General features: G+C 39.3%; 1 protein-coding gene across 1 annotated transcript; it reads left to right on the top strand.

Annotated features, from left to right (window-relative positions):
- The first annotated feature begins 1,811 nt into the window (after positions 1-1,811).
- LOC110933902 lies at positions 1,812-2,708 on the top strand. The gene has a single exon (XM_022177102.1). The coding sequence runs from the start codon at positions 1,812-1,814 to the stop codon at positions 2,706-2,708; it is 897 nt and encodes a 298-aa protein (XP_022032794.1).
- Positions 2,709-14,827: the final 12,119 nt, after the last annotated feature.

Here is a 14,827-nt window from a genome sequence, read left to right as displayed (position 1 = left end):
TACACGCAAAATATGCCTCCATATTTATGTTTCTTTGTTTGAGTGGACCACTAGTCACGTATTGTAGAACTTGCGACTTTTGATACGTTTAAGACCATAGACCGAATACAAGCACAAGAATGATTAAGGCATTAGGTGAACCTTTTCCTTTAAATACAAGCACAAGAATGATCCGGCTACGAGAACAACATTTTTTGTCACAAATATATCGGATAGGGCTACGGGGTTAAGCTTAAGGAGGCGTTTCGTCCTTTTGTTCACATAACGGATGCATGGGTTCCTAGGCGGAAGTCTATCAAAGGTAGGGTGTTCGGGTTCATTCGGTGCCAAAAGATCAAAGATCCTTATCCGATCATGCAGAGTCTCAATGAGATTACGATCCTGGAGTCCCGAATTTCTGTTTCCTTAGCCATGTTCGATCGCTCACACAGGAAGATCTCTTATGCGATTGATGAACCGGTTAAGAAGGCATGGATGCCGAAGGAGAAGAATATTGTGGAGGACGAGTTCCCTGCTATCAAATCAGTTTATTGTGGATCGTCTGGTTCGAAGAAAACTTTGGCTGTGGAAGATGGGGGCGATGTATCCGATGCACTGTATGGGGTGAGAAATTATACGAATATCGAATTCCATTGGAAGACTGCACTCTGTGAAGAAGATGTTGGCTACGGCGGGTTTTCATGACGCTGCGGTGTCGTATTTAGGAGGGTTGGCTGTCCTTATTTCGTTCCGGAATAGCGATGAGATGCAAGATTTTATGATCTCAAAAGAGAGTGTTTGGAAGGAGACGTTGGTGTCTGTGTCTCCTTGGATTGGTCAGGTACTACCATTTGAGAGAATTGCAGTGCTGAAGGTCGTTGGGATGCATGTTCCGGTACGTGATAATGTGGTATTTGACAAGGTGGGAAGCTTGTTTGGTAAGGTGGTTTTGCCTTCGAATTTTTCTTGGTTCGATGTTGATAATTCTGTCAGGTTTTCCCAAGTTCTTACTCATTTGTCGTCTAGAATAGATGAAGAAGTAACTATCTGGTGGAAAGGAGTCGGTTATAATGTTTGGGTTATTGAGGAACAATCGACATGGGTTCCCGAGTTCGAGGAGGTTAGAGCTACTGAGATTGTCGATGACATGGAGGAACGAGAGATCTGTGACGGTGTACCGGAAAACAGCGACGGAGGTTCGGCCGGCGTTAATGACCTTCCGACTTCACAGGCGGTTAATTCAGGTAATCTTAATGAGAAGGTTGACTTGCCATGTGGGGACAAATTAGAATGTGCCACCAATATTTTGAATAATATGGGCCACCAGGAAGTTTTCGAGAAGGGCCAAAGTAGTGTCGGCCTAAATTCTTATTTCACTACTAATGGGCCGCCTGGGGGTTGCTCTATGGGATTTAATATGGGCCAGTTAGAAAAATTTTAAAGCAGGAAAAGGTCTCGGGTAGTATTCCACAATTCTCTAGAGGATACTAATACAAACTCTTTTTTAGTACTCCATTTGTGCAGGAGACTGTTCACACGGTTCCTGATTTGAATGTTAACATTGAAGGGACGGAGGTCTTTGAAGATGGGTCTACTCAGCCGGTTTCAGCTACTGTTCAGGAAAGTCATGAATCGGTACCAGTGGTGGATGAACAGGGGAATTCTAATTCTCAGTCGTCTATCCCTACTGATATGATTGAGGAGGCGGCAAGTATTAATGTTGAAGTTAATGCTATGGTTACGGTTGGTAATTTGGTTGGTATAAATCTTAATAATTTTGAAGGTTCGGTTGCGGGGGAGATTGTTACGGAATTCTGGTCATCGGGTGCTCAATGAATTTTCTCTCATTGAAAGTTCGTGGGATTAGGAGTAAAGGAAAGGCGGGTTGGGTTAAAGGGTTGAAGTCGTCCCATGGTGTAGATTTTTTGGCTGTGCAGGAATCAAAGATCATGGACCCATCTGTTTGGCTACTGCCAAAGTGTTGGGGTAATTCTACTTTTCTTTTTGATTGTGTAAATTCCGATGGGATTGCGGGGGGTCTTATATGTTGGTGGGACCCATCTTGTTTTCGGCAGACGGGTGTTATTAAATCTCATCATGTGTTGGTGATTTCGGGGGATATGGTTCATTCGGGTTTTCATGTAAATATTGCAAATGTACACGCTCCTAATGATGCAGCAGGTAGACGGAACTTCTGGAACGAATTGTTGTTTTATAGGCGGTCCTTGTTTGGATTGCGGATTTTTTTGGGAGATTTTAACTTGGTGAGGTCAATTGATGAAAGGGTAAATTCGGATTTTTTGGCGCAAAATGCATTGTCTTTTAACTCTTTTATTGCGGACGCGGACTTGTTTGAATATAATATGTGTGGCCACAAATACACCTATATGTCGAGTAATGGGGAAAAGTTGAGTAAATTGGATAGAAGTTTGGTTTGTAATGATTTTATGTCCAACTGGCCGAGTGCGGAGTTGACGACCCTTTCACGACACCTTTCTGATCACTGTCCACTTTTGCTTTCAATAAAGAACTCGGATTATGGGCACATTCCTTTTCGGTTTTATGACTCATGGTTACAATTACCGGGATTTGTGGATTTTGTTAATTCTATCGCTAATAATTTTGTTTTTGATGGTCCGGCGGATATAGCTTTGGCGGCTGACGGGCAGTTCGTAGGACAACCCTTAAGTGGTATAAACGATATTAAAATCACACATTTAATCGGGTAATTTTCTAGAATTAGATAACTATGGTTGCTTGTGTTTCAGGTACATTTGGGGCTTAAAAGTGTGGAAATGAAGCTTCGAATAGGCACGACTTGATTGGAGATTTAAAGACGGAGAATAAATGAAAAAAATAAATTATTGGTATGGAAGAATTAAGAGGATAGCATTATAGAGGACGAAATTACGAGAACGTAGGCGAAAACGGTGAAGAAAACGGAGTTGAAACGAAAAAGTTATGATGAAAACAAAATTGCATGCTGAAGCCCACCGTAATTTACGGTAGCTACCGTAAATTACGGTAGCCCCCAGCATTTTTCTTCCACCGTAAGGCAGTAGAGACCCACCGTAAGCCATTCCAAGCCACCGTAAGCTACGGTGGCCACCGTAGCTTACGGTGGAGGCCAGCGAGAAATGTGTAACTGCCCTATTTTATGATGTTTTATTGTGTCTTTTCAAATACAATCATCCCCAACCGTTTTGAGCAGTCCTTGGAGGCGAAAATAGGTGTTCTTGTGTGGATTTTGGAAGATTCTAACATTGGGTTTGTTGTTTTAATTCCTATGAACAATATAATTGATGTAATGATGATTCACCACACTATGCGCGGCTAATCTCGTTGGTAATCATCCCGAATGTAAGGTTTGCTCGTGACACTTATGTTTTGTTCTTTAATTTCGGGAATAATAGACTTTGCATGTTTTGTTTAGTTTATTATGGTGTTTGAATGATTATTTGTAAATTGTTAGTGTGTATTTGATCATAGCTCTAAACCATACGTTCTTGGTGCCGTTGGCAATCGAGATATCTTGGGAGGGATTAGGGTTGGATATATGTTGATTGGTATCGGGTAACAACCTCGCGTTCTAGGAATCCGAGTACTTAGTTCCTTTTCATCACAAACAATTGATCTTACATGAGCCATGTCTATGTGGTTCTTTCCAGTTGAACATGAACGTTAGTTGTCACTTAAAACCTGAAACTCGGGATGATCACTACCCTCTTATCCTGTTACAAAACTTGACTTTGGTTTGTATTCTAATTTAGTAATTCTAGATAATTAAAACCAACCAACCCAAACATTGAAATTTACATTTCTTGCAATTTAGATTAATCTAGTTAGTTAGATATACACTGAGATAGCACATATTCCACAAACTCCCTGTGTTCGATACCCACTTACCGCTAGCTAATTAGTTGTAATTGGATTAAATTTGCGCGTGACTACGACAACACGTCAAATTTTGGCGCCGTTGCTGGGGAGTAGTGCGCAACGTGTGTTATCTTGTGTATTAGTGTAACACCCCGAAAATATGTTTGGTGATCAAACCACATTAGCACTAAGAGACGGGTAAAGTACCGTTAGTGGTAAAATTTACCCGGTAAATATTAGGATTTAAATAATTAATCCTAATATTAAATAAAAAGTGAATAAAAGCTTTTAAGGAATAAAATGGATAAAAGGCTCGAGTTAACGGGACCTAAAATAAACTTAGTCATAAATATTCCCGAACCCGCTAAGTTAACTAGGAATATTAAACCTAGTTAATAAGTGGGAATATTGTTGAAAATAATTAGGTTGTGACCTAATTAATAACTAACCAAACACGAGGGACCAAAGCCGGGTAACTTGGAAAAAGGAATTATAAACTTAAAAAAAATAAAACACAACACACACACAAGAGTGTGTGTGCGTGCGTGAGAATGGCCAGGAGAAGCTCCTAGAGAGCTCAAACCCTAGAATCAACAAATTCACCAAATTGGAGCTTGAATCAAGATCCAAATCAATGCATGAACGCGTAGAAACGATCACCAAGTCAAGGGGATCGTGAGGTATGTTGAATTTCTAACATTCGTGAAGTTGTAAAAATTTAATAATCATCCTAATCGCGAATTAGGCATGAATTAGAGAAGCTATGGCTAGATTAGTGATGAATACTTGCTTAGGAATGAAACCCTAAGTGAAAATTATGCATATGATGCTATGACTTGAATGATTTGGTGATTACCTACATATGTGTTAAATGGGTTTATTGACAATATGAAGAACACTCGGATTAGAGTGTTAATTTGATGAATATTGATTGTTATGAAATAAGTTCTTGATGTAGTTCATGAACACTAGACATAGAGGTTTGATTTTGATGTAAATCTTGGTGAAGATAACTAGTTATGAACTAGTTAGTAAATATGTAAAATTATGCACACTAGGTGTTTGTTAAAATGCCTAAATGAAAACTAAAGTGTTGAAATTAGAGCGAAAACGCGTATTTGAATGATATGGTGATTACGCGTAATATGAAGTGATAAGGGTTCAAATTATTATGTTGATTAGACTTAATGTTGTAAACCTTGTGATTTAAAGTAGTTAACTTTAATAAGCTAAGTTAACTAATCATGAAGTCGAATAGTAGTTTCGACATATGAAATAAGTGAGATAGAATAGTCGTGAATAATTATGACTAATCTAACCATCTTACAATTTACAATGATATTTTGATGATTAACAAGCTAGGTGAAAGCTTGGGAACGAAGCGGGTCAAACGAAGCAAGAATGACGGAAAAGCATAATTTGGATGTAAGGTAAGTATAGCTTACACTAGTCTTATAATTTAGAATATTCTCTTATCGTAATAGTTACGAATAGGATAAACACATAATTGCGGTATGATGTTCCGGCGTGTAGACGCACGGAACAAGATAGTCGAACATGACAAGAAACTATGTTGATGGTTTAAAAGGAGTTAAAATCAGTAACTCGATCATTTTATGACAAATGGGAAATGAAACTTTTGAATGGTTACCTTATAGGGTAAACCAAAACAAACAATAAGGGTAAAACGGTAAATTGGTCATGCGTTGACCATAACTATTGGTTTTGAAAGGCTCCATATGACGTAAGCCATGATAGGCTGAAAAGCGTTAAGAAATGATGTTGATACACGGAATGTCTGTTGACTGCGTCTACAAAAAGTCTGAAGTCAAGATTGGACAATAGGGGGTCAAAGTGTAAATATTATGATAGATTGATGTAGGATCGCTTTTATGTCAATTTGTTTTAATGGGCCGCTCTTTAGTCAGTACTCTGGATCGCTTATGTGACAAGGGATCTGGATCGCTTATATGACCTGTCACATAAGCGACCCTGGAACTCTATATATAGGTAGGAGCGGTTCATTAGTTGTAACAGTGTATGTGTGTGCTACGGTGCTGAAACTCTGCCAAATTTTTATCAGAAAGCAATAGAAAGAAAAGGAATTGAAAGGATAAGCTGTTGTAACTTCATTTACGTTGATTCCGCCTTCGTACGTGAAGATGAACGACCTTGACTGACTTTTCGGGTCATAGAACGGTCCAACAAGTGGTATCAGAGCTCAGGACGAGGAGTTCATACTACGACAGCATAGATCTGCAGAAATCTCACTTTTCTACTCACTTTCTCTCATACTTTTTCAGTTTCTAGTGGTTTCAACGGTCAAAATTGTCTGAAATTCAAGTATAACGTGTAAAACACACTATTAACAAACCCTAGAAAGAATCAGGTGAAAATACGGACTAAAAATGGTAAAAACTGGTTAAAAATAGTCGATCGCGTTTTCGGACATTAGGATCGCTTATCTGGACAATTGGTTTGGATCGCTCGAAATTCACCCTTCGGATCGCTTTTTAGACAATTTTACCATTAGGATCGCTCGAACGGACGTATCTTGGACCGCTCGAACAATCATATTCTGAACCGCTCGAACGATCACGCTTTGGATCGCTCATTTGACATTGCTGAACCGCTCGAACGGACACATTCTGGTCCGCTCGAACAGACATAGTTGGCTCGCTTTTCTGACATTTGTGAACCGCTCGAGAGGTTATAGTTGGGTTCGCTTAATTGAACCTAACCTGATTTGCTTTTCTGTCAGTTGCATAGATAGGCTCGCTTTTGTGGTTTTATTGTTTTTCAAAATCAAAAATTTTTCTAAGGGTTGTCTGATTTTTCAGGTACATTCACGATGGACGATATGTTCTTGAATCCATTTGGCGACATGTACGCATTTACGGGGAGTTCAGGAAACAACGATTCGACATCGAACAATACGAACGAGAATCAACCAAAAGAGAAAAAGAAAGAAGCTTGGGAGTCTGAAAGTGCATTTGGAACGTTTAACAAACCTCCTAAGTTGATGGCTATAGAAGACTACAGCAGGTGGGCAACAAAGTTCGAAGATTGGCTAATGGCATTCGCCTTCCCCAGTTGGAAGAGTTTGAAAAACGGTTATGCTGAGAGAAAGAAAAATGGTGAAGCTTTAAGAAATTCTGAAGAAATTGATCTTTTTGTAGCTGAACAAAAGTGTGTAGCTCTGTTGTTTCAATCAGTTCGGGAGGATATTATCTCACTGATAGATTACACCAATGCTAAAGATCTGTGGAAAAAGCTCGAAACGAAGTGTATTGGAAGCAAAGAGATTGTAAAGAACAAAACAAAGTTGCTTAGGAAAGAATTTGATATGTTCGGTTGTCTAAAAAATGAATCGGTTTGTAAAATGATTGAACGATTTGGTCATCTGAAACTGGAGCTTGCACGACACAAGATTTCGTATTCTGATGAAGAAATTGTTGATAAATTGTTTGATTCATTACCGGATGAAGTTGATTGGAGATATTACGCATTGATGTTGAAGAACACTATTTCTCCGAAAGATCTGACTCCAGATGTGGTGATTGAAAGACTTGAAAGTCATGAGCTTGAATTGAAGAAAACTTACAAAGTCAATCACTCATCCTATTAGCAAAACTTGGATCTTTATTATCCGAAAAGCTTGATGCCGAAAGCTACTTCACCAAAAACTGCATTTTCTGCTGAGAATGTCTCTCCAGCAAGCAAAGAAGGTCAAACCAGTTCAAGCACCGGAAGCCACAGTGGTTATCACAGTGGATCTACGTCTTCTGCAAATTGTTCTGATGCGAAGTTTTCCTGCAATATCGCTATAGATCTGAAGAACGCACAGAATTTTGATGAAGAGTCGGCCAAGCAACAAATGGTTTTTCTGGCGTCTGTACTAGAATCTTATGAAGGGTTGGTGGCTGGTAAGATCGGGAATACAAATCTGACGAAGGAAGATTATGATCAGATAGACCCCGAAGAAATGGAACTGATCGATATCCGTTGGGCAATGGCAAGTGCAGTTCGACGTGCACAACGCTTCATGGAGATTACTGGGAGAAAAACGATCGGTGGTCCATCTACAAAGTTGGGTTTCGATAAATCCAAAGTGACGTGCTTCAAATGTAAGCAGAAGGGTCACTTCAAGCGTGAATGTAGAAACGCGTACGTTGATGAGTCAGAGAATCCGTTTCGTGACGACTATTACAAAAAGGCAATCTACCATCAAAATAAATCTGAGCTGCCCAGATTAAAGCAGCAGGAAGAGAATTGAGACAAATCGAGGGCATTAGCTGTGATTTATGACGATGAGGGGTACGATTGGAGCAAAGAAGTTCTACCAGAAGATGATGCGGTGGGTTACGCATTCATGGCGAGTCATGATGAACCTATTCCATGGAAGGATGATCGTACGGAGGAACAGAAGTATAAATATCGGAAGATGGTTGCTGAAGCCAAAATCATAAGACTGTCTAGTGTCTATCTGGAAGCTAAAAGAGCAAATAGATGGGATCCAGACAGAGAATGCTATCTTGATAGATATGGCAACATCGCTGTTGATGACAGAAAGATAGATATCGAAGCCATCATTCAGGAGTACAAAGAAGATGATGAATATTGGCAGCACAAGTGGTGGGGAACACCAACATCAAAGATGATTGAAGAAGAGAAAGAGAGAAAGGAGAAAGAAGAGAAAGAGAGAAAAGAGAAAGAGATGAAAGAAAAAGAAGAACTTGAGAAAGTAAAGCAAGTTGATACCGGTATGATCGATACTACACAGGAGTTGACAGTTGAGAACCTGGGAAATATGGCTGACAAAGTGCTAGCTGCAAAAGCACTTGAGGTAGATTCTGTTTCTGTTACTGAGTCAAAGGATTAGGTCAGTCAAAACAAGTCAACGAATGTGTCAGGTAACAAAGTTGGGGGTAATGCTGATTGCAAAAGTTGCACCAAACAATGCAATTTTTGTGGCACTGTCACGTACCTAAACGGTGAGAAAATCAAGAATCTAACAACTAAAGTTGGAAAGCTTGAGGATCAGATTCTTGAACGTGACACAAAATTAAAAGCTTCAACTGAACAAGTAAATGAATTAACGACTGAATGTAAGAAAATTAAAGCTGAAAATGACAAAGTATTTCTTGAGCACCGACAAATTTCTGAAAAATTTGAAAAATTGAAAAGCGTTGTCAAAGATAGTGATGATCGAAATGGAAAAACAACTAAAGAAAATGAGCATCTAAGAGCTGTATTGAGGTTAAAAGAAGAATCAATTAAGAAACAACTGGATGAAATGGCTAAACTAAAACTTAAAGTTCAAGAAATTGAAATTGAAAATGAAAGAATTCAGTTGAAATTAAACAGCTATAGCTCAGCTAGCTTTGTTTTGCAGCATATTGTTCCCAAACCTATAGGGAAAAACAAAGCTGGTGAGGATGTGTTTTTTGATGGAACGGGTGTAGGGTTTCACAAAGTTCCACCGCCAATTTTAGACAACTACACGAAAAAGCAGTCTAGTTTGGTGGAAATTGAGGAAGAAAGTGATGTTACACTTCCTGAGAACATTGATGTCACGTTCACGTCTTCCAATGAAGAGGGTGTCCAAAATGATGTGGTGAAAAGTGTGGTAGACAAAGTGCTTAAACCGGATTGTGACACTTCTGAGGAGGATGGATGTTTTCTAGATAAATACATTCCGAAGCAAAAGTCCAAAAACAACTTACATGATGAATCTGATCTTGTCATGTACAAGATGTCGGGATCGGATAAGTTGTTTTCGGATTCTGAGTTTCCATTAGAGAATGTTAATTTGAACAAATTGACAAATGTTTTCAAACTGGTCGAAGTCGAGTTGTCAGCTGTGAACGATCTGAGTCGAAAGAAAGAGAGGGTTTACAACAAGAAAACTGTTTATCCACCACGTTTTTACAATAACAACAAAAACAACTGGTCGGGTGGTTATCAGGGGGGTAAATCATATCAGAAAAGAAATGTTTCAAACAAGAGGTTTGTCGAAAAGAAAAAGTTTGTGAACAGTTCAAGTTCACTTGCTGATGAAGAAAAGGAAATTTTTACAAAATCAAACAAAGAATTTTTTGAGAAGAGAGCTTCACAGGCTCAGTCAGAAGGCACGAGTCGGGTAGCTGATACTCGTACTTGTTTTAGATGTGAACAGGTTGGTCATATTGCACGAAAGTGTACATATGTGAAGCCTAAGACTGAAGCTGTGAAGGTTCAACAAAAGAAAGTTGATGTGAAGGGTAAAACACCGATGTATGTTGAGAAGAAAGTTGTTGGGAAGAAAAATGTTCAAATTGACAACTTGAAAGTAAAAGCTGAACTCGTAAAGAAGTTGGTAAATCAAAATGATAAATTTTATAAGAGGGTTGCAGTAGCTCAACAGGTGTGGAAACCTAAAATTGAACCTAAAGTTGAGAAAAAAGTTTTAACTTCTGAGGTGAAAAAGGCTGAAGAATCAATTACGGTTGATTATGATGCAAAATTTCCACCTCTTAAGTCTAAGAATTTCAAAATTCAAATTGCTAAAGTGACGGTTACACCTAAGGCTGATGAGGCCTGGGTGGACACCATGTTTGACTAAACAGTTTGAATTGCCGGAGCTTCCTAGTTCGCGAAGCATGAATCGGCATCTTTCTTGAAGTTGTTTAAATGATGATTTGTTATGTGCAGGATTTTCCAAAACTTGTATCCAGATGGATAATGGATAGTGGAGCGTCAAGGCATATGACAGGGAAGACCGCATTGCTGTATGATGTGAATAACATTAATGGTGGTTATGTGGGTTTTGCGGGTAATCAAGGAGGCAGGATCATAGGTGAAGGAACATTATCAAATGGCATTATCACGTTTGAGAGAGTTAACTACATCGCTGAGCTGGAGAACAACCCAGATCTGTGACAGGATGTATACTACTCACTTCACCGACAAAGAATGTTTGATCTTGAAACCGGGATTTGTGATACCTGAAGAGTGGATCATCATGAGGGCACCAAGAGTTAATGATCTGTACGTGTTGGATATGAGCGTTGCTACTACAACCACGGGTCAGGCTCATTGTTTTATGTCCAGAGCAACGGAAAAAGAGTCAAAGTTATGGCACCGAAAGATGGGGCATATTCATCTAAGGAAAATGAATCAGTTAGTGCATAACGATTTGGTCACTGGAGTGAATATTAAAGGTTTTCATCTGGAAGGGGAGTGCATAAGTTGTGTCAGAGGCAAACAGAAGAAAAAGTCACACCCTACAAAGCAAGTTAATTCAGTCTCACGACCTTTGGAAAGACTTCACATGGATTTGTTTGGTCCAGTGAACGTCAAGAGTATAACAGGAGATTCCTATTGTCTGGTCGTGACTGATGACTACTCCAGATTTTCGTGGGTCATGTTTTTGAAAACAAAAGACGAAACCTTTGATAGTTTGATGGTATTGTTTAAGAAAATTGAGAATCTGTACCAGAGACCGATTTGTAGAATTCAAAGTGATAATGGTACTGAGTTTAAAAACAGTAAGATGGAGGAATATTGTGATGAAAGAGGTATACTGCATGAGTTTAGTGCTCCGTACACTCCTCAGCAAAATGGAGTTGCAGAACGCAAGAACCAGACGCTAATCGAGACAGCCAGAATGATGCTTGCAGATTCCAAGTTACCAATTAATTTCTGGGCTGAAGCTGTTTCTGCTGCATGCTATACTCTCAATAGAGTTCTTACTGTGAAGAAGTTTAACAAGACGTGTTTTGAGCTAATCAATAAACGCAAGCCGAATTTGAAGTATCTAGAACCGTTTGGGTCACCCTGTACGGTAATAGAGCCGAATGGCAAGTTTGGTTCAAAGAACTTTGAAGGAATATTTGTTGGATATTCAGGTCCTACACGGCGTGTCTTTGTTCCAAGGGAAAAGCGTATTATTGAAGAAGCGAATGTTAAATGTCAGGGTTATACTATGCCGCCACAGAATCCTGGTGATTCATGGCGTTATCATTATGACAAACTTTGGGAATCGTTTGACATGAGAGAAGAATCAGAGGAAGAGGAAGATTTCTTTGATGAGCTGGATATTTTACGAGACTATGAATCGTCGCTCAGGTTTCCAGCAGAGTATTCTAGAAGACCTCAGGAGACTTCAAATGATGATGAAGCAGGTCCTAGTAACGCTGGTGAACATGATGATGAAGTTGCTCCTGGTAATCAGTCGGAGGTGAATGATGATCAAGAAGCTGAAAATATGCCAGTTTTTGACCATGGTGATTCAGATCTTGAGGGGGAGCAGATCCAGTTGTCAAGTCAAACAAACCAAGTTGGTGAACAAGATGCAGAGCAGAATGTTACTAATCTGGAAGGAAATGTAGAAGTTCCAAGCGAAGTGATGCCGCGAACTCTTCCGTATCATCCAGAGGAGTTGATAATAGGAGAATTGCAATCGGGCGTTCGAACGAGACGTCAAATTGACCAGGGCTTAACATGTTTTTATTCTACAGTAGCACCTTTACAAACTGAATTTTCATTAAGTTGCTTTATTTCGCAGGTCGAACCGAGGACTTACAAAGAGGCGCTTACTGAAGACTCTTGGGTCATCGCGATGCAAGAAGAGTTAGGACAGTTTGAGAAGTTAGGTGTGTGGAAGTTAGTTGATTTACCGGATGGTCAAAAGAAAATCAATACAAAATGGGTTTTCAAATGTAAGAGGGACGACAGAGGAGTGGTTGTAAGGAACAAAGCTCGACTCGCTGTTCAGGGTTTTAGTCAACAGGAGGGGATTGATTTTACCGAAGTCTATGCTCCTGTCGCACGACTAGAGGCTATCAGAATTTTCCTAGCATTTGCGTCTTGGAAGAATTTCAAAGTATTTCAGTTAGATGTTAAATCAGCGTTTCTTTATGGGAAGGTCAAAGAGGAGGTTTATGTTGGTCAGCCGCCGGGCTTTACTGACCCAATCCACAAGAACAAAGTTTATCTGCTGGACAAAGCGTTGTATGGTCTACATCAGGCGCCGGGAGCCTGGTACGAGACTTTGTCTCAACACCTACTCGCTAACCAGTTCGTACGTGGAAAAGTGGATGCCACTCTCTTCACTAAAGTCGTTGATGGTCATCTTCTGATAGTACAGATTTATGTAGACGATATAATTTTTGGGTCAACAAATGAGAAATTATGCAAAGATTTCGAACAGGTGATGAAGCAGAAATTTGAAATGTCTTCAATGGGGGAGATGAAATTCTTTCTGGGATTACAAGTTGAACGACTTCCTGAGGGAATTTTCATTCATCAAACGAAGTACGTGCATGATATTCTAGAGAAATTTGGAATGTCAAGTTCTACTCCAGCTTCTACCCCACTTGCGACTAATCATGGGATTCACCCAGATCTCACCGGAGACAGGGTTGATGAGACACTTTATCGATCCATGATAGGTTCTTTGATGTACTTAACTGCTTCACGTCCTGACATCATGTATCCAACGTGCCTCGCAGCAAGATTTCAGTCTAACCCGAGAGAATCGCATATGATTATTGTCAAGAGGATTTTACGTTACTTGAAAGGCACACCGTATCCTCGCAAAGGCGATTTTACACTTGAAGGGTTTTCCGATTCGGATTTTGGATGCTGCAAAATTAACGCGAAATCAACAACTGCAGGATGCCAGTTTTTTGGTCCGAGATTGGTTACTTGGCAGTGTAAGAAACAAACATCTGTGGCGCTATCTACATGTGAAGCTGAGTATGTTTCTGCTAGCAGTTGTTACTCTCAGATCCTGTGGATACAGCAACAGATGCGCGACTACGGTTTGCAGTTTCTTAACACACCTCTGTTTGTTGATAATGAGGCCGCAATTAATATAACTAAAAATCCAGTACATCACGCTAAAACTAAACATATAGAAATTCGTCATCACTTTATTCGCGATTGCTTCGAGAAAAAGTTGATACGAATTGAAAAAATCCACACTGACGAACAAAAAGCTGATTTACATACCAAAGCTTTTGATAAAAATCGGTTTCAATATTTGTTAAAACTTAATGGTATGAAATGGCTTTCGGTGTCAGATGGGGTTGTGAGCGTTGATGAAGATGAGAAACAATCTGCGATGGTTTGTCGATTTTTTACGTGTTTTGGTATTTAGGGGGAGATAGTTAGTTGTACATAGTTTTTTTTTTCAGAAAAATACAAAAACAGTAAAAAATGCTAAAATCCAAAAACATGATAAAATTGAAAAAGAGCTTGTGTATATGGGGAAAATGATAGTACATCAGCTAGACAATTACAGTATGCTAAAGATTTGGAAAGACAAAATGAGTTAAACAGTCTCACTAATGATGTGTCGATAGGTTTTCGTACATTTAGTAGATTTATTCGGGATATAAAACTAAAATTTCAAACTTGTGAAATTCGTGGGGAACACTACTTGGATATATAGGTAACCCCTGAAATCTCGTTTGAAAGGTCTCGTATTCTGATATACTAGGTGGTTATACTCTATGATGTCTGGGGTATTATTCCGGGACTTCTGCTGAACGGTGGTTCTGACCTAGTCCTTGGCTAATACTTTATCCAAAATGCTTGAAACATAGCATGAAGCCCTCAGCTGTTTAGACAATAAAATTGATAATCAGTTGTTGTAGCTGAAAAAGATCCTCTAAAGGGGACACACTGCTTAGTCGAAACTGATATCTCTCTGCTGAACGGAAGTTCTGACCTGAGATCCCTCAGTTCTCGCATTTAACCCCTAATTTATGTACAGACATCATTGTAGTATTCTTGCCTGTAAGACTGAATATTGGGATTCTGAATACGGGAGTATATTCAAGAGGTGGGACACATGAATTGATCTAAGTTCTTAAAACACTTAAACGGTATCCTGAATAGATTGAAGTTTGTATGAAAATTTAAGATGGATCAGTATATTGACAATCGAGGTGAATTGTTTAAGTCTGAGTATGTAATGTAGCTT

The sequence above is a fragment of the Helianthus annuus genome, chromosome 6 (assembly GCF_002127325.2).
Source record: "Helianthus annuus cultivar XRQ/B chromosome 6, HanXRQr2.0-SUNRISE, whole genome shotgun sequence".
NCBI classification, from domain to species: Eukaryota; Viridiplantae; Streptophyta; class Magnoliopsida; order Asterales; family Asteraceae; genus Helianthus; species Helianthus annuus.
This window is presented reverse-complemented; position numbering and strand designations above follow the sequence as displayed.

Excerpts from the sequence above, each read along its gene's own strand:
- LOC110933902 (XM_022177102.1), top strand. The coding sequence starts at position 1,812 with ATGAATTTTCTCTCATTGAAAGTTCGTGGGATTAGGAGTAAAGGAAAG.